Consider the following 22,695-nt stretch of genomic DNA (forward strand, 5'->3'; position numbering starts at 1 on the left):
GAGAGAGAGAGAGAGACGTCAGTACGCTTCATTCAAATATTCGAAAATTGAGTCCTTAGTTACGGATCCATTTGTCCTTTGTCCTTGTATTTCATACGTAACATAAAACCATATACCATATACCAAAGACTGATGTCTTTCTATCATTCATTGTTACAGGAGGCTGTCGGACTGTCCGTTTTTCTGGGTCGTCTACGGACCAGATATTGCGGATGACAACCTACACCATGACGGGAAATCTTCTCAATGATCGCCCGGTGTATAGATCTTCACGTGGAGACTTCCTCTACTACTACGCCCAAGGGGCGGTACGCTGGCATGTTGGCCCAGGTCTGGGAAGTGATGTGAAGGCAATGTACCTACCTAGCGACTCGAGCATCTTCGCAGACAGCACATCGGGGACCTGGTACTTGTCCGATGGCACCGACTTCCAGCCTAACAGTCATGTGACAGTCAGCTGTGTCGGTAATTATTTCATTTTCTGTACATTTTGTCGACTTTGGTGACCTAGCTTATGCAAAATTTGCAGCAAGTAAGAAAGAAAAATTTCAGATTATGATACGTTTCTTGAATAGCGCTGTCAGAAAAACGGGTTAGATTAAACGAGGCTTAGAATTGCGTAATTACTAAAAGGCTATACCCCTAGCCTTGTTCATGTATTTAAAGATCTCTCATTGGTTTGAATTTCATGTTCTTGCAGTCGGTTATGGTTCGTCAGTATGCTGTCATCAAATGCTAATTCACCTTTTCCATTCGTGATTTTCTACTGCACCTTCATGCATTTGCATTTACATTCTTTGTAATATGATATATTTCTTGCTCCAAACTACATTCTCTTGAATTCTTAACGTCAGATCCAAGTGCTGTAGTGAACGGTCAATGGTCGACCTGGGGCAGCTGGGCGACATGCCATAGCTACTGCACCTGTGGTGACGATTCCTGCGTGACGAATAGAGTCCATCGTACCCGTCAGTGTATCACTCCGCCTCCGCGGAACGGCGGCTCCAACTGTGTCGGGAAATCCACGCATTCGCGACTGTGTGCCTGCCTAGGTGATCTTCTACATTTTCTACAAGTACCCGGTTAAGCTTTACAAGGAATATTGATGGCTCTAATTTTGTAAAGATGTTGGTATGGTTGGGGTTTTATATCATCACAGACAAGAAAATGTGCAGTGCAAGGCCCACATATTTTATTGACAGATGAAGAATGTTGTCGATAAAAGATAAACAAAGATGCATCTAAAAAGACGTCACTTCACTTTTGTCTTCAGATATTGACGAGTGTTTGGACAATCTGCTTAACAACTGTGACGGCGACAGTGGTGCGACATGTGTTAACACCCCAGGAGGGTATTTCTGTGAATGTGGCGATGGGTACGAAATACAGGCTAATGGAAGGACTTGCCAAGGTAGGTCATTTTCTAAAGTATGATATAATTGTTTAAATTTTTTGCCTTTATATATATGTTGTGTGATGTGTGCGTGTATAATGAGCTATATAAAGAATACACACACACGCACACACACACACACACACACACACATATATATATACATATATATATGTAGTCATTATATAGCCCAGAGATGCAGGAATGATTTTCACCAAACGGGACATGCTCCGTGATTGCCAAGAATGGCCACAGAAAGATTTGTGTGGCAACGCAGGTATACCTTTCTCCTTAGTCAACATTCGGTGTGTAAAATCTTTGCCTTTCGGCATTAAATATTCAGTCTTATTATTTTATTAATTTTTCTTCTTTATGCAGATGTTGACGAATGTGCCAATGGCCTGTGTGAGAACGGCAGATGTGCGAACTCTCCTGGGAGCTACAGCTGTACCTGCAACAGTGGCTATAGGAAGAACCCGACAACACAGACATGTGAATTCGAAGGTACACTGGCATGTTATCTGTCTATTCGGCCAATTTCTACATGTACCGTCTTTTAGAAGACATAAGCCACCTCATATGAAATGAAATATCTGTTTCTTCAAAACATGTGTACCCCTTTCATTATATTGGCAAACCTGCATTAAGATGATTCAGGTCTTATGTCAGACGCTTTGCTGTGAGAAACGGGTGCTTGCTGCAAGTTGATTAAACCTACTTGTGTTTCATTTTGAAGGTGAAGGTGAAGGTGAAGGGGAAGGTGAAGGGGAAGGCCAAGGTGAAGGGGAAGGCCAAGGTCTGTCTACTGGGTCCATCGTTGGCATCTCATTCGGGGTCATCATTCTTGCTGTGCTGATGATCATCGGTTGTTACCGCTACAAGGTCAGCAAGAAAGACGGCTCTACCACAACTGTTACACTATCCTGCCCTCCACCGAAGTACTAAGGCCACACACCGAAGTACCATATCCAAACAAAGAGATATCCAAACAAAGAGATATTCGATAGTGATTTGTCCACGTCATGTATAAGATCATCAAAACCAGCTTATACTCTAAAAGTGAATCAAACCCAATGTTTAAGGTGCCGTTTGTGTGTGTCACAGTGTGTGTGCGTGTGTGTGTGTGGACAGCATAACTCGAGAAGTATGGAACTTTGTGTCAAGCGAAAGTTCTGGAGAGAGAGGGGGGACCACATGGTGGCTTACAGTGGTACTGCAGCAGAACTTTTGGTTCTCACATACTAGTAGAATAAATTGACGTTTGGTTGTATATTGCGGTGTCGCAGATTCCAAGTATCTTTTAGATTTATCAACTTGGTCATGTATAATCGCTTTTATGTCTTGTTTGACGACGTTTGCAATTAATAAATCTTACAATATAAGGTGCTGGATTTTAATTTTGCATTGCAATCTTTATTGTGCTTATTCTTGGATGGCTTTCTTTACTAATTACCCTTAATTGACGTGTTAAGTTCAACCGGTGAAATGGCTGTGTTACCGGACCCAAGGTACAGACTGAACTTGTGTAATTGCGTCTGATATGTTGAAATAGATAATAAACAGCTACTGCAGATATACTAATGCAGATTACATGTTTATCAGTCAATCGTCAATGAGAATGAGGATAATAAAGAAGGATAAAACCACGATCTCTATGTTTTCTGCTTCGTTTCTTTCAAGACATAACCTCCTTCGATCGCTCAGGTAAAACAAAACGTACAATAAACCTGCTCAAGTACAATAAACCTGCATATATTTACAGGTAAGGGGTCAAAGGTTATATGTGAGTGGCCTGTTATTAATCATACGTTGGAATTTGTTGACATTACACTTGCCTGACAGGAACTGAATACCAGGCCTCAACCCTTACCCCCTTTCCTTGCACTTTATCCCCCACAGTGCCCACCCCCTCCTGCCTACAGCACTGCTGTGAACATGCCTACCCAACCCCCGGGACTTTTTCCCCAGTTCCATTCTACCCACGACCCGGCGTATCCCCCTCCCCCCGCTCAAAAATAAAAATAATGGCGTAGCACTCGTCCAACTTAACCATTGCTGGCCTTTGATTGGTCGTTTTATGCATCCAACAGCAACATCTTAATAACACGTCCCCCAAAATATATCCATTTCATCATGGAAGATTATTATTATAGATACAGGTGCAGAGCTTACGAACCTAAACCAAAAGTACTAAGCAACAAACAAGACGCGAGACGTTGTCGTAATTCAGGTTGAGGATTCCCACTTGACCGACTTACATCTCCAAGTAGATGCAAGTTTTGGTCCTTTCCATTTACACGGTCAAAGTTAAAGGTCGGAACACGAGGAGCCGTATTTATATATCGTCAAGTAGTAACCGTCAATATTATCACGTGAGTACATTTACATACGCATGCTCATTACCCGTTATGATTGACGGCTTCACCCCACGCCGAGCGACGAACAAACGTTTTTGATCTTAGTATTTTGACTTTCCTAAAACTTCAACGCGCTATTAAAGTAGAAGGTAAATGTCGACCGACGCTGTGAAGATGGCCCAGTGGCTGTTTGTGCTTGTTCTGGCCACACTTTTCAACAGCTCCTTCCAACAAGGTATGTGGAATGTGAATGTTATAAAAGTTTAAGTACCAAAAGAACATGCTAAACATATTTGCTTTGTGTTTGTACCTTAAACGTCTGAAAAATAACTAGTGTGCTGAACAGAAGAAACAGGACAGTCGACGCTGTAGCAATTTGACAATAGAATGCCACGGTGGATAAAGTTTCTGCTTGTATTAGCGACTCAGTAAGTTATGTGGAGTGCGTATGTCATGAAAACTAAAGGGTTTGAAGCACCAGCTTTATTGTTTGTGTGACGCATCCGTCGTAGCAGTGTTTACTGTGAACTTCAGGGAACTTGTTTCAAAAGAACAATGTATCATAATGTGGTACTGGTCGATAGTATGATTCTGTAAGTGCTGCATATATGTTTTCTTTGGTATGGATGAAGACACGGTATTGATTCATAAAAGAGAAACTATGAACGGAGGGCCGGATATCCAGTTGTGTTGCGCTAGCGCTAGATAGCTATTTCATGAAATGCGGCTACTTGTGACATTGAAAACTTATAGTTTTCTCTCTTTCGCAAAAACAAGCAAAGAAAAAGACATGTTTGTCATTGAGGTTAAAGTTAGTTTCTTCAAAACTTTGCCCTTGGTCACGTATTTGTTATTTGGTCAACAGAAGCATTATTGACTTACATTGTACCTGGCTGACAATATACAGCCACTTCAATGCCCCTGCCTGACTAAATCCGTCACCCATTGCCTGGAGACTGTCATGCTGACTTGGATTTATTATTCATTGGAAACGCTCATTGTATTTACCCAGGGTTTTACTGGTAGCAAACCAGGGGGTGGGGGGGGTGGCCGGGGGCATTGAACGTGAAGTCTCACACATAACTTTTATTCGAGAGCAGATACAGTAACTTTGATACAAGATTGCTCTGGTATTTGGCCCAAGAACATAACGCTGGACAAGATAGGCGGATGTGTGGCTATCTGCAAATTAGATATACCGCCGATATTGATGACAAATCGGGACAATTAAGTATACTTAACTACAAAACTCTCCCTGACGTGGGTACACTATTGTTCAAACTTATACAAGTTTAGAAATATTATATGCTACATTTGAGGGTGTCTTATCATAATCTTAACATTTTTCCAAACTTAAAGCCAGTAGAATCCGGTTGGTGGGAGGGTCAGGACCGCACGAAGGTCGTGTGGAGGTTCGGCCGTCCTACAGTTACAGCTGGGGGACGGTTTGTGATGACAGATTCGGTATGGATGACGCCAGGGTTGTCTGCAGGATGCTGGGATATACTAAAGCTTCGGCATATCGTGGCTCAGCGTATTATGGACAAGGTATTGCAGCAGCTGTTATTATATTCATCATATACCAACCAACCTGATATGTTATTGCTATATAAATCTAACCCTTCGGAAGGCAATGCTTTCACTACTTGACAGAATGTTGACCATTATGCAGTGGACTAAGTGTGCTCTATAAATGTGTAAATGTGATCTACGTTGTTGTCACAAATGTCAGATGTGCATTGTCAGTGGGCTATGGCTTACTTTTGTAAGGCAATATTACTTTACCATAAGGTATTTATTGTAAACCCTTCTTATGTCCTTCCAGACTACGGCTTTGTATATAAAACCTTAGTCCCGCATCACAAAACAGGCGAACAAATCAAGAATGTTATCGTCCCTTTGTTTGCACGGTAGGTTCAGGTGACATCTACATGGATGAGCTAAGGTGCAGTGGGACGGAGAGTAGCCTGTTTAGCTGCCCGTACCGAGGATGGGGAGTGAATGACTGTACTCACAGTGAAGACGTCGGCGTCGTCTGTTACCCCTCTACCCTTCTCCCTACCCCTAGACCTGACAATGGTAAGGTCCCATTTGAAACTTTCGTAGAATTCATGTAGAGATTTCGCCATTAAAGCAGTGTTTCACAGTGCCCTCAAAGTCGAGAAAACAACCAGAAATTAACTCAGTTTAAGCAAGGGGGTTAAGTTCAACCTGTAAAAGTAGAAGCATCGGTAGAAGTGGTTTAGAGAATCAGACAATCAATCTTCGGATGCGTTATTTTGCCTCTTTTTATGTAGTTCAACTTTAGTTCTAGTAGAAACCCAATTACTCAAAATATAACAATGAATTGTCATTGCTACCTTATTAGGTTGCCCGTCAGTCCGTATATCTGGGTCGTCTTCGGTCCAGTCTGACCGGATGACAACCTACACAATGACAGGACAGCTTCGCAATGGTCGACCGGTGTACAGATCCTCACGGGGTGACTATCTGTTCTTCTACCAATCGGATGATAGCTGGCACGTTGGTCCCCAGTTGGGGACTGATTATATAGGAATGTACGTGGACGACATCAGCATCAACGCAGAAGATATTTCTGGGACCTGGTATCTTTTCGACGGCACCAATTTTATACCATACATTCCCGTTCGAGTGACTTGCGCCAACGTCAGTAAGTATTACATTTTCCACTAAAATTTCCTAGTCACATATTTAAAGTGTTTATATGGACCTCGTGAGAACTTGTTTCAAAAGAGAAATGTACCAAAATGTGCCTAGTATATGGTTATAGAATTAAAGTTTTGCTTGACTTTTCTTAGCTGTGGTGGAAGACACAGTGTTGTAACTGATTGAAACAGAAGGAAGACTGTAAACAGAGTTCGATACACTGGGCCAATTACATGTATACACACGTGGTTTAACAATATTGTATACCATATTTGAAATCTCAAGATCAAGTTTTTTTTTCCAACAAGATATCAGAGTCCGGTTGGTGGGAGGGTCAGGACCGCAAGAAGGTCGTGTGGTGGTTCGGTTATCCAACAGCTATACCTGGGGGACCGTTTGTGACGACAGATTCGGCATGAATGACGCCGCGGTTGTCTGTAGGATGTTGGGATATTCCGGAGCCTCGGCATATCATGGTTCGGCGTATTATGGACGAGGTATTTTACGACGACCTTTCATTATATTTGTACACCAACCAACCTGAAGTGTTAAAGACATTATTGCGATACCTAACTGTCCCTTCAGAAGTCAATGCTGGCAACGCCAGAATGCTGACCATTGGATTGAATATATGGTTAATAGATGTTACAAATGTCAGACTTGCATTTTTTTAATTGATTCACAATAGGGTACTGTAAGTCCCTACCCGATATTGCCTGCTACTCATAAAGTCTTAGTACTAAGTCGAGTGAGCAAATCAACTTCGTACATTATATCCTTGTCAAGGATATAATGTACGCTTTGTTTTGACTTTTGCACGGTAGGCTCAGGTAGCATCTACATTGATGAGCTAGGGTGCAGTGGGAAGGAGAGTAGCCTGTTTGACTGCCCGTACCGAGGATGGGGAGTGCATAACTGTGATCACGGTGATGACGTCGGTGTCGTCTGTTACTCTTCTGGTGAGGTGAAATTTAAACCTCTGCAATTCTTAAACCTGCAAAACCTTACTGTGCATTGATTCACAAAGCTTTCCAAGTCGAGAAAACAACCAGATTCAAAAATTATTTCACTCCTGGAGAAGTAGAAGCAACGTTAGAAGTTGTTTATATATTGTGTCTCTTTTGTGTAGTTCAATTCAGATGCATTCAAACATCTTATCACGGTGGTCAAATTTGTACCATGTATCACCGATAAATAACATATTGAGACAATAAAGTGCTATATTAGTTAGGTTAATCTGAAGAAATACTCCCTGGTATGGACACAGTGTTGTTCAGTCCAAGATTAAAATTATTTTTTCCAACAAGCCAACAGAACCCGGTTGGTCGGAGGATCTGGACCGCACGAAGGCCGCGTGGAGGTTCGGCTATCCACCGGCTACAACTGGGGGACCGTTTGTGACGACTCATTCGGCATGAACGACGCTGGGGTTGTCTGTAAAATGCTGGGATATACGGGAGCGTCAGCATATCATGGCTCAGCGTATTATGGACGAGGTACTGCCTGGACTATCATTATATCATTATATGTCAAGAAAAGTTATTGCAATACCATCTCCCTTCAGAAAACAATGCTGACACTTATCATTATGACAGTGAACTTAGTGTGTTTAATAGCTGTGTAGTACCACTTTGACCAATGTCACGTCTGCTTTTTAGGGTCCATGCTTTTGTCATATTGTCTTATAAGATACAGTAAAACTATACCTGATAAACCCTTACAGACTAATGCTTTATATATAAAACTTATTAGTAGGGCATAAACGAATGAGCAAATCAAGGATATCATTTACTCACGGTAGGCTCTGGGAACATCTACATGGATGACCTAAGGTGCACAGGGACGGAGACTATCCTGTTTGACTGCCCCTACTCTGGGTGGGGAAATCATAACTGCGATCACGGTGATGACGTCGGCGTCGTCTGTTACTCTTCTTCCGGTGAGGTGGAATTTTAAATCTTTGCTAATCGTAGAATTTTGGCAGAGAACTCGGTATGTAGTGTTCCACAGAAGCACTTTTTTCGGCACTACCGCTAGGCCTGGTAATGGTAAGGTTGAATTTAAACCTATCGTAGAAATCAGGTAGATATTTCGCTATACATGAGTTTCACAAAGCCCTCAAAGTCGAAAAACAACCCGATAAGACACCCGTAGAAGTAGAAGCACCGTTATAACTGTTCTAGAGATTTTTTCCTCTTTTGTACTTCGATTGAGATATTATCTAATAGATAACATAGAAACTAAAATGCTCAGAATAGATGAGAGTCACTTGCTTCGACGTCAACAAGTGTTACACAGAAAAAATTCCTAGTCCCATTTGTGATATTCTGTAACCCATTACTTTAAACTGCGATATTCTGTCACAGTAACGAAACGTGGATTCAATGTCATATCTCGATTTTTATCACATCGTATGTAACTCCTTGCTTTCCTAAGGTGTGACATCAGGGCTCAGTACTGGAGCTATCGTTGGCATCTCTGTCGGGGCCATCTCGGCTGTGGTGTTGATCATAGTCATATCCTGCTGTTGCCGCTGCAAGAAAAGTGCACCTGTAGCGACCACGTCACCCAGCAGTCCGCCTACAGGTACCGCCAACCCCGCCTTCACACCCCCGCCAGCCGGGCCTCCACCGGCGTACTCACCCCCCGTACAGCCACCGCCAGACGGGCTGGTGTTCGTCCGTGTAGTGCGCATCCAGTAACAGCAAAGGACTACAGATAATCAGATGAAGCGGTCAGGGTTATTTTGTTGGCATTAAGCGGCCTTTCGTGCGTTTCTACGTCTGTTTAGTGACAAGGTAGCCAAATACAATCTAACCTATACGTTGTTTAAAGCGATGTTTGTTGAATATCATACGACACCATGTCTTCATATTTACCAACGCCATGTATAACGTTAAAACCTTTGTGTGCTGTATTTCCTAGTTTTGTATTGAAGACTTTTATGCTTATAATTTTGTTGCTTATAATATTTGATTTGATTTATTTGTTTGACTGTATTAAAGCGTGTTTTCGTGTTTTTACTTGAGAAAAGACTCAAAGTTCCACTGCTGTGACCCAAGGTACCCAGTAAACTGTGTTTGATATGTAGTAAACCTAGATAACAAACAACTACTAGAAATACTAATATGCTAACGTAATTTCTTTTATTTGTTTATTATCAGTCAATCGACAATACACAAAGTAGGCTAAACCAACGGTCTCTATGTCTCCTCTCTCCGTTTCCGAAGTTCCGAACATATCTCACCTTCTTCGCTCAGGTAAAACGAACCGTTCAACTACAATAAACCTGCATCTATGTACAGGTAAGGGGTGAAAGGTTACAGGTGAGTGACCTGTAAGTCGGAGTTTGTTGACATTAGTCATGCCTGACAGGAACTGAATACCGGTCCGGTGATCACGCACGCAAGCGGATACCTGGGGCCTTTTGTTATACCTGTCAGTTGCTTAGCCACGCCCTCACTCCGTCTGCAACAGGGAGTAATACTAATAGTCACGGGGCCGTTAGTGGGTACCTTAGTCCATGTTTGGATATTTCTGTCCCTGACCCACAATCTACGAGAAGGCGTTAGTGTTAGAACAAATCAGAGACTCAGTTTGACAGCGAGACAATTATTCTACGGTTGTGGTTGGTATTTTACGGGAGGTATTTGGTGTCCGCGGGCGTTGTTGTAACCAACTGTGAATATTTAGCGGTGCCGGGCGGTACAAGGGACAGGTGAGGCTACACGGACAGGTGACACAGGTGACTTGTTTCTCCTAAGAATACTTCAAGAACACCGTGTGAAGATGTGGCAGACATTGTTTCTTGGATTCGCGATTCTCCTGGATACGGGAGTAAGGTCACAGCCTAGCCCATATACAGGTAAGCTCCGACTTATGTACGTGTGATTGGATCGAAAGGGGGTGCGGTGGGGGAGGGGGGCAAAATGTTGTTTTGATTTATGATTATCTGTTAAGATAGCTTCATAGCTACATTTACGTTCTCTATGTAGCCACTATGTTACACATCTAGCTATATAGGCATACGGTGGAAGTAGAATACGCCGATGTTGATAGTCTTAGTATTTCTTGCTTAGTTGCTTAGTTTTTTTTAACAAACGTTTTTGTATTCTAGGTATATCAGAAACGTTCATTGGATTTAGGTCTACGAATTATCAATTAAACAGAGTGACCATGGCCCCGAAGTTTTATCCTAACCGTACTCAAATGACAAGCAGTTACATCCTGTGTTATTTTCGGTCGTCATTTACAGCGTACCTAACATTACCACCCCATAATGTCAATAGAATTATCGGTACTGCCACTACGTAGTAAGGAACCAAGAACGGGAATGTGGTCAAGTCAGGAGAAAAATGTGCTTAGAACTACATGATTAGGAAAGTTTGACCGTTTGTAGTTAAAATGAGCGTGACAAAACGGACATAACGATGTGAACAGATAAACCATTGTGTAATTTCCCATACACACCGTCCATACACACTGTCCATACACACTGTACATTTGGTTATAACAGTAACAACAATTTTAAAACGTAAATGTGTGGATAAGAGACTATGCTAATATATGGCTTTGGATGTATACATACGTAAGAAAAAGTTTCACCACATGTTGATTTATCTCGTGAACATGATAATTAGTAATGTTGTCTTTGGGTTAGGGATAACAAAATCTACTATTTGATTATTTATCACTTCCATGTAGATGATTTGGTCGCTGTTTGCTGAATAAGTTATCTGGTCTGCAAATAGATAGTATCGTGTCTTCAGATAATGAAAAGTACATCAAAGCATACTTTCAGGATTTATGAACATAGTTCCAGATACAACTCGGTGTGACCTTGGACACATAATGTGCATGCTTTATAATAGAGACGACATATGATGTGTGCAGGCCCACAGGGGTATTGTTTTATACCTCTACCTGTTACTAGTCTAGGCCATTGTCATGTATGAATAATGTTATTATTGCAATATCTATGTCCTGAATTATCTATGTTTCAAACTGAGATTCTCTGCTATTTTGTGGACAGGCAATCCAATGTACTGCTCTTGTTCGACTTCTCTATTTAATACAGAAGTCGACTTCTCCATATAAAAATGGAACCCGGCTCTCTCTTCTCTCGCTGTGTTTCAAGCTTCAATTTTCAGTGTACAAAAGAATTGTCGTGTACCTATTTCAATTGCACACACCCACACACAAGTATGCTCCAATACCATATCATGTACATATACATCTACGTGTACTTATATGTTTATATAATGTACCTATTGCATTTTGTAGGTTATACGGCGGGACCAGCCACACCAACAAGTTACTACTTCACCTGTGACAACCTCCAGCAGATTGAGTTCTCTCTGAGGTGTAACGGGATCACAGATTGTACAGACGGAAGTGACGAGCTCTACTGTACAGGTGATCTTTGGCACTACTTCTTTTCTCATTACAATTTACTACACTGTACAACATGGTAATAAACAATGTACGTGTGTGTGTGTGTGTGTGTGTAAATGTTGATTTGTTCCAACCACACCTTATCATGTTTACCGAAGGAAAACATATTGTTTTTGCTAAGTTTCATCTTCTCCGAACACAAAAGGTCAATGACCTGAACAAAACGGCTGTGACCATAGTAACTAGTGTTGGGTTACAACATGTTGCTATTTAATAGCAGGAGGGATTTAGACTCCTGTCACGATATATATGAATGTGAGAGTGAGAATTACCAGAGCAGACCATATGCAAAGGTAAACATTATGCATTTACTTTTCTAGTACTATCGGATACGTCGACTGTACATCATTATAGCATTAAATATAAAAATCACTTTCAGGCTCCTCTACAATGGTCATCGCCACACCGTCGCCCAGCAGTAGCAGAATCCGTCTGGTCGGAGGTTCCAGTTCAAACGAAGGCCGTGTGGAAGTCCGGCCGGCCGACAGTTCCGTCTGGGGCACCGTCTGTGACGACTATTTCGACTCTATGGATGCAAACGTCATCTGTAGAATGCTGGGCTACCCTGGTTCTCAGACATTCTATATTGATGCCCATTTTGGACAAGGTTAGCTTTGTCTTTCTATATATGTGCTTCAAGTAACCCATCATATTCCAGAATTTCAAAATCGATGTCAAGCCAAGTCAACTTTTTTGTTTTTCTTTTTGGTCAGGTCTTTGCTACATATTACTATTTTCAATACAGGGACAGGACCAATCTACATGGATGATCTAGGTTGTATCGGGGTCGAGACCAGCGTGTTTGACTGCTCTTACCGGGGATGGGGGAGTCATAACTGTGGTCATCACCAAGATGCAAGCGTCGCCTGTCTCACCAGTACCACAATGAGTATGTCAATTATTATTACGTTTTGTCTGATGTTAGTGACCCCATTTGAGGAAAATGCCTTGGCTAAAGAATGCCAAGACATTTTTTTCTTAATTAATTTAACATGATGGTGGGTACAATGCTTAACTGTATATCATAATATTATTAAAACAACAAATCACTTTCAGGCCCCTATACACTGCCGACCATCGCCACACCGTTGCCCAGTAGTAGCAGAATCCGTCTGGTCGGAGGTTCCAGTTCAAACGAAGGCCGTGTGGAAGTCCGGCCGCCCGACAGTTTCGTCTGGGGCACCGTCTGTGACGACCTTTTCGACTCTCTGGATGCAAACGTCATCTGTAGAATGCTGGGCTACCCTGGTTCTCAGACATTTTATACTGATGCCCGTTTTGGACAAGGTTAGCTTTGCCTTTAGCTTTCCATATATGTGCTTCAAGTATCCTATCATATTCCAGAATTTAGAAATCGATATCAAACCAATGTGTTTGTCTGTTTGGTCAGGTCTTGGCTACATATTACTATTTTTAATACAGGGACAGGACCAATCTACCTGGATGATCTAGGTTGTACTGGGGTCGAGACTAGCGTGTTTGACTGCTCGCACCTGGGATGGGGGGATCACAATTGTGGCCATCACGAAGATGCAAGCGTCGTCTGCCTCACCAGTACCATGATGAGTATGTCCATAATGATTACATATTACATGATATAAGTGACCACATTAGAGGACCATGTCTTGGCTAAATGAGGATGAGACAAAAGGATAGACCCAGACTCATTTATAGCTCTGAATACACATTGCACAAAACCTATACTGCATACTAATAGCTATTAACGGCATCTCCACCATTTAAAGCGAATTCACACAAACAGGAGTCATAGTAAGACGCTTTATCATTGCAAAATATTTTTCTCTCATAACGTCTTCCTGTATCAAGAACAATGTTTGAATGTGCTTCGAAAATATTCTCCTTTTCGAAAAAACTGTGATTGACTTTCAGGTTACACAGCAGGCACAATACCAGGTAGCTACTTCACCTGCTACAATGGCTATCAGCAGATTGACTGGTACTTGAGGTGTAACGGCTTCACGGACTGTACTGACGGAAGTGACGAGATGTACTGTACACCAGCAGGCAAGAAAGCAACCATTTTGCAGCAATCAACTTTTGCAAAACACGCGTTCGTCAAGATAATGTACCAAGAAAAGGCAAACATATCGAGCACCGTTACCTTAAAAATTCAGACATTCCACGTCCTTGCATTGTCGGACAGTACATTAGTGCATAGATCTAGCTTTTTCGAGACCATCTCAAGAGAATTTGTCTATCCCAATCTTAATATTTAACGTAGGTCTTTCCTAATTACTTTAACATGATGGTGGGTGCAGGTAATGATTATTTGTATATCATACTATCAGTAAAACAACAAATCACTTCTTCCAGGCTCCTCTATAACGACCATGGCCACACCATTCTCCAGTAGCAGAATCCGTCTGGTCGGAGGTTCCAGTTCAAACGAAGGCCGTGTGGAGGTCCGGCCGGCCGACAGTTTCGCCTGGGGCACCGTCTGTGACGACAGTTTTGGATCCTCTGACGCAAACGTCATCTGTAGAATGCTGGGCTACACGGGATATCATACAGTTTATATTCGTGCCCATTTCGGAGAAGGTTAGATTTGCATTTTCAATAAATGTGTTTTAATTAACCATTTCCACCAAATGTAAGCATTTATTTATTATTAAATAAAAGTCGCCTTTAAGCCAACTTTCATTTGTCAGGTCATTCCTACACATTGCTATTTTCAATACAGGAACAGGACCAATCTACATGGATGACCTAAGTTGTAACGGGTTCGAGACTAGCGTGTTTGACTGTCGGTACAGTGGATGGGGGAATCACAACTGCGGTCACGGCGAGGATGCAGGAGTTGTTTGCCTGACAAGTACCATCATGAGTACGTTCATACGGATTTATATCAATAATCAGGTGTAAGACGATCCGTAATGCAGACAAAATCATTTTACAGCTGGTTATCTATTCATCATATCAACACATTTTAAGCATTTATTGGTGCAGTAGGATTGACACAAAGTGCACACTGCTCACAGATGCACTAGAATTGGATGTCATATGCAGTAAATTTGGAATTTATGTATTGATTTGCCTTGTCCCGAAACGTTTTGGTATGTGATGAGAACAACAGCCGAGAGACCGTAGGCATAATTCGTGCCCTATGTTTGATTTTTCAGGTTATACGACCGCGGCAAGGGGTACCCATTTCAGATGTCTCGATCTTCAGCGAATTGACTTCTCGCTGAGGTGTAACGGGATTGCAGACTGCGCAGACGGAAGCGACGAGATTAACTGCATAGGTAAGGTGATACAGTCCCATTGACAGTGTACGTTCCTAGTCATGTTCATTGGTCATATTGTCACATGAGTAGCTCACAGACGTGATATCACATGGACAAAGAAAAAAGAGAAATATGAGAAGTGATGCACTTTGGTGAAACAGAAATGGTGCATTTTACAGGGCATTCCTGTTAACGAAGTTGCTAGCCTCCAACTTGGAGTACAAGCAACCTATTCCGGCATGATTTTCTTCTAGATGAAATGCATTTGTGACATATGAAACTATTGGTTTGACACACAGACAGCGACAGGAACAGAATTCGGCTCGTTGGAGGCTCTGCTGCAAACGAAGGCCGCCTGGAGGTTCGACAGTCTGACAATGACGACTGGGGAACCGTCTGTGACGACGGGTTTGACACCAATGACGCCACTGTTGCCTGCAGGATGCTGGGCTACAGAACGGCTCTTCGTGTGTACCGGAATGCACACTTTGGCCAAGGTAATCTGATATGTTTCCAATACACTTTATGGTGCATACTTTGGTTAACTTAAAGGAAGGGTGTATTTATATGGAGACAGGTTACCGTTGGTTGTCAAGTTGAAAAATGGGCCTCGTGGGGGTCCCTACGTCACTGCAGTGGAGCTTATGTGTTTGTTATTTTCAGTTTTAATTAGCTCTATGATGAGGCAGTCACAACAACGCGAAGAATGAATGATCAGTGTGTTTGTAATATATTATGAAGACTGAGTGAAGGTCCATGATCTTATATTTTGGGTAGGTTCCGGAAACATTAATCTGGACGACGTTGAATGCACCGGAGGCGAGACGAGTCTGTTTAACTGTCGCCATAGCGGATGGGGAAACCACAATTGTGGCCATGGCGAGGATGTAGGGATCGCCTGTGGTAGGTACTCTGACGAAATACCTTTCCAATGTTTACTGCGCAATATAGGGAGCAAAATGGCCCTGCGAACCGAATTGTTGCACAAAAAAAAATAGCCAGTGTCCTGTTTAAAGTTATGATCCAACACAAAGATGTCCTCTCACCTAGAACTTTCTACCAGTCACTCTGGTCTTCCTCTCTCAGTAGACTGACCCAGTGAGGCTTGTCAGGTGGCTTCTATAAAGTGTGACCTCAACACCTGGTCAGGTAGCCAGTGTTCTGTACTCAGGCGCACGAACACGACCGGCCATGCAGATAATCAAGTTGTGTAAGAAGTTCTGAAATGTTAAAAGCAACGTTTATTATCAATATCGTATTCGAAGAGATATCCATAGTCGAGATAGATATTTTCATTTGCTTATTGGCTTCAGATCCCTCCTGGTCATGTGACAACGGTAATGTGATCCAAACGCCCGAGAATCCGTTTTGCGACGGCGGGTCGAACTGCACAGACAGCAGTGACGAGTCACCGACAAGGTGTCCTTATGGTAAGCAATCATTACTTACTGACTTTCCCTACATTTTGGATTCTGATTTCCCTCAGTGAGAATATTGATGCGTTAGATCTAGTGATATGTTGCTTTATATCATACCTGGGTCCCGGCCCTCCAGTAACACCATGCAAGTATAGAACAATCTACATGTATTTGAATAAAAATTGCTTGACATTCTAATTTTGCCCTAATCATGCTACCACAGAGGAAATGGTCAGTACGTGCGGTACAACGAAGATGCTGTCTCGGGCTGAATCTGGATACATCACCTACAGTATCAGGTCTGGCTACCCCAGATACAGTCGGTGCCTAGTCGTCTTCCAGACGGAACCAGGCCACGTCATCCGTTTAGGTCCTTGGTACCTGGAAGCGATGTCATCACGGTGTTCCGACTCGATCTACGTGTGTGATGGGAACGTTAACTCGTGTGGCCAGGGAAACAGCAACGTGCAGTACTGTAACGGTCTTCAGCTCCAGACCTTCCAGTCCAGCGACAATAGCCTGACAGTCAACCTCGAGGCGGATGCATACAGCAACTCTGAGGAGAATTTCAAGATATTTTATACGATTATACCAGCAGATAATTCAGGTTGGTATAATGACCGTTGTCATTGTGATGATGATAAATATGGAGATAAAAAAACTATAAACTCCCTTTGTACTAATTATAGCAGCAACTCACGTTTGTTATCCCAAATGTTCTTTTTTAGCAACTGGCGTCGACCGAGACAGGATTCGGCTGGTTGCAGGTCCTTATCCGAACGAGGGTCGTGTTGAGGTCCGGCCAGAAGGGTCGTACGACTGGGGGACGGTTTGTGACGACGGGTTTGACCTTCAAGACGCTACGGTTGTCTGTAGGATGCTGGGATACGCAAGTGCCACACAATACCACGATGGGGCGCGTTTCGGCGAAGGTACAATGTCTTCCTGTTGGATATCTATGGCTTGATAACATTTTGTTCTTTCATGTCAACTTAAATGAGAAGAAAGTCCTAACGTTAACGCGGTGTTTAGGTTTTGTTGAAGCCAAATATTTTCTCGTCCCTTTCTGTCTGCAGGTATTTTGTCTTTGTAATGTTCCTACACGGGAAATATATTATAAACTTTCTTTTATAAGGCCGGGTTTTTCTCAGCTCTTATTGTAAAATGCAGCTGTTCCTTATGGATTGCCTATTCAACACCATAACTGTAATATTCGCTGTTGTATTCTATGAAACAGATCAGATACTGGGCTACGTTGTCTTTGTTCGATATCGATTCTGTGTGATAACACTGTTACTCGTACGTCCATGACAGGAGACGGAAACATCTACATGGACGATCTTCGGTGCTCCGGGACAGAGACTAGCCTGTTTGACTGCGCGTACGCCGGATGGGGAATCAACAACTGTGGTCATGGCGAGGACGTTGGTGTAAGCTGTGGTGAGCATCGTGAGCCTAGTAGATACTAATTGCATTTCCAAGTTTCTGATAATATTAACATGTACAGCCTATTTTCCCCATTACCCAGTGTGGACAAAGTTACTCATGATCGGACACCCAGCAATGGGACAGGGACCACAAGTTCAAGACGTGTCTATTATATTGATTGCTGGTGTGACACAACTAACATTTGATTGAGCTACTAGTATGCGAAAGCAAACTTGAGCCTCAATTTGTTGCAATTTACCTGATGCTATTTTCCATCATGTTGAGATCTACTTGATGATATTTTTAACTTGTGACATCAGCTGCCGGATCCATTGGCCCGGACAGCAGTAGAATCCGCCTGAGTGGAGGCGGCAACCAAGGCCGTGTGGAGGTCAGGCCGGCCGACAGTTACGACTGGGGAACGGTCTGCGACGATCAGTTCGACCTCGACGATGGTAACGTCGTGTGTAGAATGCTGGGATATTCCGGGGCGTCAGCGGTGCGCAACTCAGCGTATTTTGGAGAAGGTAGGTAATGAGGTTATACAGATGTCAATGTTGCAACATAAAGTCCCGTTTACATACGCAGAACAGACACTGACACTTCAGGTAGGTAGACAGTGGTTTACTAGTTTGTTAAGATACCCTATAGCCCATTTATATAGGGTTAATCTTCAAGGGCTCGTTCGATAGATCCAACCTGTTTTTGAGTGCTTTTATTACAATCTAAAAGTCCTTTGTCTATATTTCCAGGCACGGGACCTATCTACATGGATGACCTTGAGTGCGATGGGACTGAGACCAGCATATTCCACTGCACGTACAACGGGTGGGGGAACGAGAACTGTGGTCACAGCGAGGATGCAGGGGTTGTGTGTGGTGGGTAATTTGAGCAGGATTCCTGTAAAATAAATACGAAAGAACAGAAAGTACATGGCAGAGACTCGATGATGACTTTGCAAAGGTTTATTGTGATTTTGCTTATTGCTTGATGATTGCCCTATGATAACGCAATGCCCCTATCATACCCATTTCTACTATGCTACATTGATCAGCGCTTTATCCCACCGATGACGCCATCAAAACATGTTTGGGTCGGTAGTGATATATTCTTTTCAAATGGCTTTTCAGTACACAGTGGCGATTGGAGATGTGACGATGGCTCTCTCGTCGAGTATACTGGGTCTCCTTACTGTAACGGCTGGGTAAACTGTGGCGATGAAAGTGACGAGTCACTCACAAGATGCACATTCGGTAAGACGTTTTGAAGTTTTGGTAATACTTTGATTTGCTACTTACTACATACTCCGCATGTATATGAAGCACATGTGTGTGTGCGTGTGTGTGTGTGTGTGTGTGCGTGCGTGCGCGTGTGTGTCTGCGCGCGCGCGCGTGTGTGTGTAGTTTAGGGTCTCCATTAGTGTAAATTTCGCACTATTCTATGGTACATGCAAATGTACTATACTGAACATTTGATGATAGATGATAACATATCAGACACAGAATTGTCTTCATTGTAATCTTTATGCAGAGCAAATGAGAGACTTTTGTGGCCAGACATCGAATCTGCTTTCTGCTGGAACCTCTGGCTATCTCGTCTATGGCTACGACGCGGGCTACCCTGCAGACGCACGGTGCACTGTCCATCTTCGCACGGAGTCCGACTCTGTCCTTCGCATCGGCCCAATGGACCTTACCAGCATGAGTGGCTGCTCAGATAAGATCTACTTCTGTGAGGGCGAACAGTCCTGTGATGACTACAACTACGACAGACAGTTCTGTGGGGGCATACATGACTACTCAACGTTTGTGTCTACTGGTAACGTTTTGACACTGTCGCTCGTGGCGGACGGAAACAATGTCAACGACGAAAACTTCAAGATCTTCTACAAAGTGGAACCAGTACCAGGTGAGAGCTTCTGTAGGAGTTTTTTTTAGCTTGTCTTGGAATGGTCTACTTCACTTTATCTAAGACTTATAAAGATCTATCCTGTTACTACTTGTAGGCGATTATAATGTAGCTGATTATGCTCTGCGTGCCTCAAATACAGGACCCAGTGGAGGCACCATTGCAGGCATAGTTGTAGGCGTCCTCCTGTCGTTGGGAGTTGTTGGCACTGGAATCTACTGTTGCAACAAGAAACGTTCCAGCAACGGACCGCCCCAGACGACATCCCAGAACATCGGCATGCGTCCCACGGGCGTGCAGAACAGCGCCTTTACTCCCGAGCAGCAGCCTGCCTTTAACCCCGAGTTCTCCCCCGCCTACAACCCACAAGGCCTGCCCACCGTTGCCTATCCTCCCAGTTCTGCTGCATACCCCCCTGTATACCCTCCCCCTCCGCCGTACCCTCCTTCTTCGTCTCCACCCTTCTACCCTCCTGCTCCCTCCTCCCCTCCCCCAGACTTTCTTCCTCCTCCAGCTTACGAAGATGCTCTCAACATGGCAAAATCTCCTCCCCCTCCTCCTCCTCCACAACCACTACCACCAGACGCTCCTCCCGAAGGATTAAGTCCCCAGTCTTCTTCAATCTCTTCGTGAACTCATCGTTATCATAGCTTATTATTATATATTGCTGATCTTAGCCAAAAAGAGATAAGATCTAATTAAGATATATAAAGGTGAGGATATTCACATATACCTACTTGTGTGGAAAAACGAATTAAATTGATGTAATCAATTTTATCAACATTTTCCAATAAATTGCTTAGTTAATTGAATAAGCATAATGATAATATCCTTTCAAATATTACCATAAAGCTTTACATGTGGTAGTAGTATACTATAGTTTTGTAATACAATGTCTCATAATTGACGTTAACAAATTTTTAACGTATAGAGATTTATCTCAATGACCATGCACAACAAGTGTGCACGATGTGCTCGTCCGTTGAACATTATATGTAATGACTATAGTGTAATTTCAAGCAAATGTAATATGCTAACTTATTTTATGCATTCTTATATTGTGCTTCGCTAAAACTAGGATGCATTGACATTTCATTCATATGTTGCCATGATGTCGTACATTGTATGTTGTGCATTGCTGGAATGATAATTGTACATATTCGAAATTTAAGCTTGTCAATACCATTCAATGAATATGTATTGTGCTATGTGACGGTCCATGCACATGTGTGTCATGTTACAGAAGACATTTTACTGAAAGTGTACAGAACCTGACATTCAAATAAAACTTATTCTTGTTCAGTAATGGCTAACTGACGCTTCTTCTGTGTGAGAGATGTATACAGTAGCTATAGGGGCCTCTTTGGTAGCTTTGTCGTTACTTACACAATATTCTATGTTACAAAATGTTCATTTTTGATGTTGAAGGATATACTGTATTGTGTTTGAAAGAGGCAAATTGTCTTGGTAAAATATAACTGAATAGTGCACTACGGTCTCCCCTCAAACTGGCATGTAAACAAACGCGTCACGGCCTTGAAGGGGACGATCAGGAATGGCCAGACCCCCGGGCTATAAGCTATGAGGAAGCAAATATCTAAACCATTGTTTGACATTTGGCCAAGTACAGTACTGTGTACAAATCGACGACAGGGCGTGCAGAATTAATATAATTTTGCTCCGTAAAGAAGGCCGGGTCACACCATACAGACACTACCCCGAGACGTCTTCTGCATGTATGATATGTGAGTGAATCTATGTCACGTCGTTACGTCGCTTGGTGTGTCGTTCTGCCTTTGGTCGCGTTACTGCAGTGAAGACAATCACGTCTGTTCCTTGAAGGCAGATTCAAGAAACCGTCAGGAAGAATGTGGCCGAAGATTCTGTTTCTGGTGTTCATCCTTGCAGTCCCAGGAGCATCTGCCACAGGCATGTCATTTTCTTCTCGGTGTTTGGTTAGAATAAGTTCATCAGGCTAACTTTACATGCACATTCATTACGTCCACAATACGGTGGATATCATTTGTTTTACGCTGACGAGACACTACTACTCAGACCGTTTGGTCGGCACACATGCATGTTTTGTTACCAGGGATTTTACCATTACCAAGTACATTCCCCAACACCTAATGGTGTTACGTAGTACTTCAACGTAAAGGTGGAGGGGTACTGAAATGTAAGCTTTCCAGTACAATTAACATGGCTGCCGCTAATTAAATGCGCGGGATAGAGAAGTAGCTCAACCACTTTGTCTATGTAAAGCAAAATGCCAATGACCCCCAAAAGGTTACGGTCCCTTGCGATATCACCATTCAATTTGTACTGTAATTTAAGTCATTTTAGCACCCATGTATTTTTTTCTTATGACAAACGTTTATCTAATGACATTTCCTCTGAGGCCACTTGCCTTTATGCTCTTTATATATCTGTTTATCCAACATGATTATTGTAATAGAGTTGTTTCAAACTTGGCAATTATAACTAATGTCACATGACTCACGAGGTTTCTTTTTTTTCGCAGATCCAATCATAAATACAGCTGCATCTATCGTCTTTGGTTTTCTTCTTATGTTCTTTGTGACCTGTCTTTGCTGCTCTGCTGTGCTGCCACTACCAGTATACCGACTCACATATTCTACTGGACCCGTACCGACTCAAACGACACCCCGGAACATCAGTAGTCTCACAGGAGTGGAGAACGGCGCCTTTATTCCTGACGAGCAGCCCACTTCTAATCCCGAGTCCTCTTCTGCCGAAAACCAACAGGCCCTGCCCGCCGTGGGGCATCCCGAGGCCTCCCCTGCCGAAATTCCTGAGGAGCAGCC

General features: G+C 42.8%; 4 protein-coding genes across 5 annotated transcripts in view; all 4 read left to right on the forward strand.

Annotated features, from left to right (window-relative positions):
- The window catches only part of LOC109479647, a 31,554-nt gene extending 28,519 nt beyond the window's left edge, over positions 1 to 3,035 (forward strand). Inside the window, exons 36-40 of the mRNA XM_019781633.1 lie at positions 160 to 465; positions 855 to 1,052; positions 1,274 to 1,411; positions 1,772 to 1,897; positions 2,136 to 3,035. Coding sequence (XP_019637192.1) covers positions 160 to 465; positions 855 to 1,052; positions 1,274 to 1,411; positions 1,772 to 1,897; positions 2,136 to 2,338 — 971 coding nt within the window. The 3' untranslated portion in view covers positions 2,339 to 3,035. The remainder of the gene's footprint in view (positions 1 to 159; positions 466 to 854; positions 1,053 to 1,273; positions 1,412 to 1,771; positions 1,898 to 2,135) is intronic.
- Positions 3,036 to 3,882: 847 nt separating this feature from the next.
- LOC109479766 (deleted in malignant brain tumors 1 protein-like) lies at positions 3,883 to 9,368 on the forward strand. The gene is made up of 9 exons (XM_019781759.1): positions 3,883 to 3,985; positions 5,110 to 5,298; positions 5,665 to 5,829; positions 6,119 to 6,421; positions 6,726 to 6,914; positions 7,242 to 7,376; positions 7,725 to 7,913; positions 8,219 to 8,356; positions 8,854 to 9,368. Exons 1-9 carry the CDS (start codon positions 3,904 to 3,906, stop codon positions 9,117 to 9,119), a joined length of 1,656 nt encoding a protein of 551 aa, XP_019637318.1. The 5' UTR covers positions 3,883 to 3,903; the 3' UTR covers positions 9,120 to 9,368.
- A 509-nt stretch (positions 9,369 to 9,877) lies between these two features.
- On the forward strand, positions 9,878 to 18,848 carry LOC109479760 (deleted in malignant brain tumors 1 protein-like). 2 transcript variants are annotated; one of them, XM_019781751.1, is made up of 18 exons: positions 9,878 to 10,282; positions 11,701 to 11,832; positions 12,251 to 12,478; positions 12,617 to 12,760; positions 12,928 to 13,158; positions 13,294 to 13,437; positions 13,762 to 13,896; positions 14,206 to 14,430; positions 14,573 to 14,716; positions 15,012 to 15,134; positions 15,416 to 15,613; positions 15,894 to 16,019; positions 16,430 to 16,546; positions 16,758 to 17,141; positions 17,263 to 17,466; positions 17,849 to 17,974; positions 18,283 to 18,489; positions 18,715 to 18,848. In XM_019781751.1, the coding sequence occupies exons 1-18, from the start codon at positions 10,207 to 10,209 to the stop codon at positions 18,846 to 18,848; spliced, it is 3,078 nt and encodes a 1,025-aa protein (XP_019637310.1). In that variant the 5' UTR covers positions 9,878 to 10,206. The 2 variants fall into 2 exon arrangements, with proteins under 2 accessions (XP_019637310.1, XP_019637311.1); XM_019781752.1 differs by having other exon boundaries at positions 16,758 to 17,132.
- A 253-nt stretch (positions 18,849 to 19,101) lies between these two features.
- Positions 19,102 to 21,172, forward strand: LOC109479799 (sulfated surface glycoprotein 185-like). Its single transcript, XM_019781817.1, has 3 exons — positions 19,102 to 19,215; positions 19,493 to 19,870; positions 20,013 to 21,172. Exons 2-3 carry the CDS (start codon positions 19,498 to 19,500, stop codon positions 20,501 to 20,503), a joined length of 864 nt encoding a protein of 287 aa, XP_019637376.1. The 5' UTR covers positions 19,102 to 19,215; positions 19,493 to 19,497; the 3' UTR covers positions 20,504 to 21,172.
- The last annotated feature ends 1,523 nt before the right edge of the window (positions 21,173 to 22,695 follow it).

This window comes from Branchiostoma belcheri, unplaced genomic scaffold, assembly GCF_001625305.1.
Source record: "Branchiostoma belcheri isolate BF01 breed outbred unplaced genomic scaffold, Haploidv18h27 scaffold5, whole genome shotgun sequence".
NCBI lineage: Eukaryota > Metazoa > Chordata > Leptocardii > Amphioxiformes > Branchiostomatidae > Branchiostoma > Branchiostoma belcheri.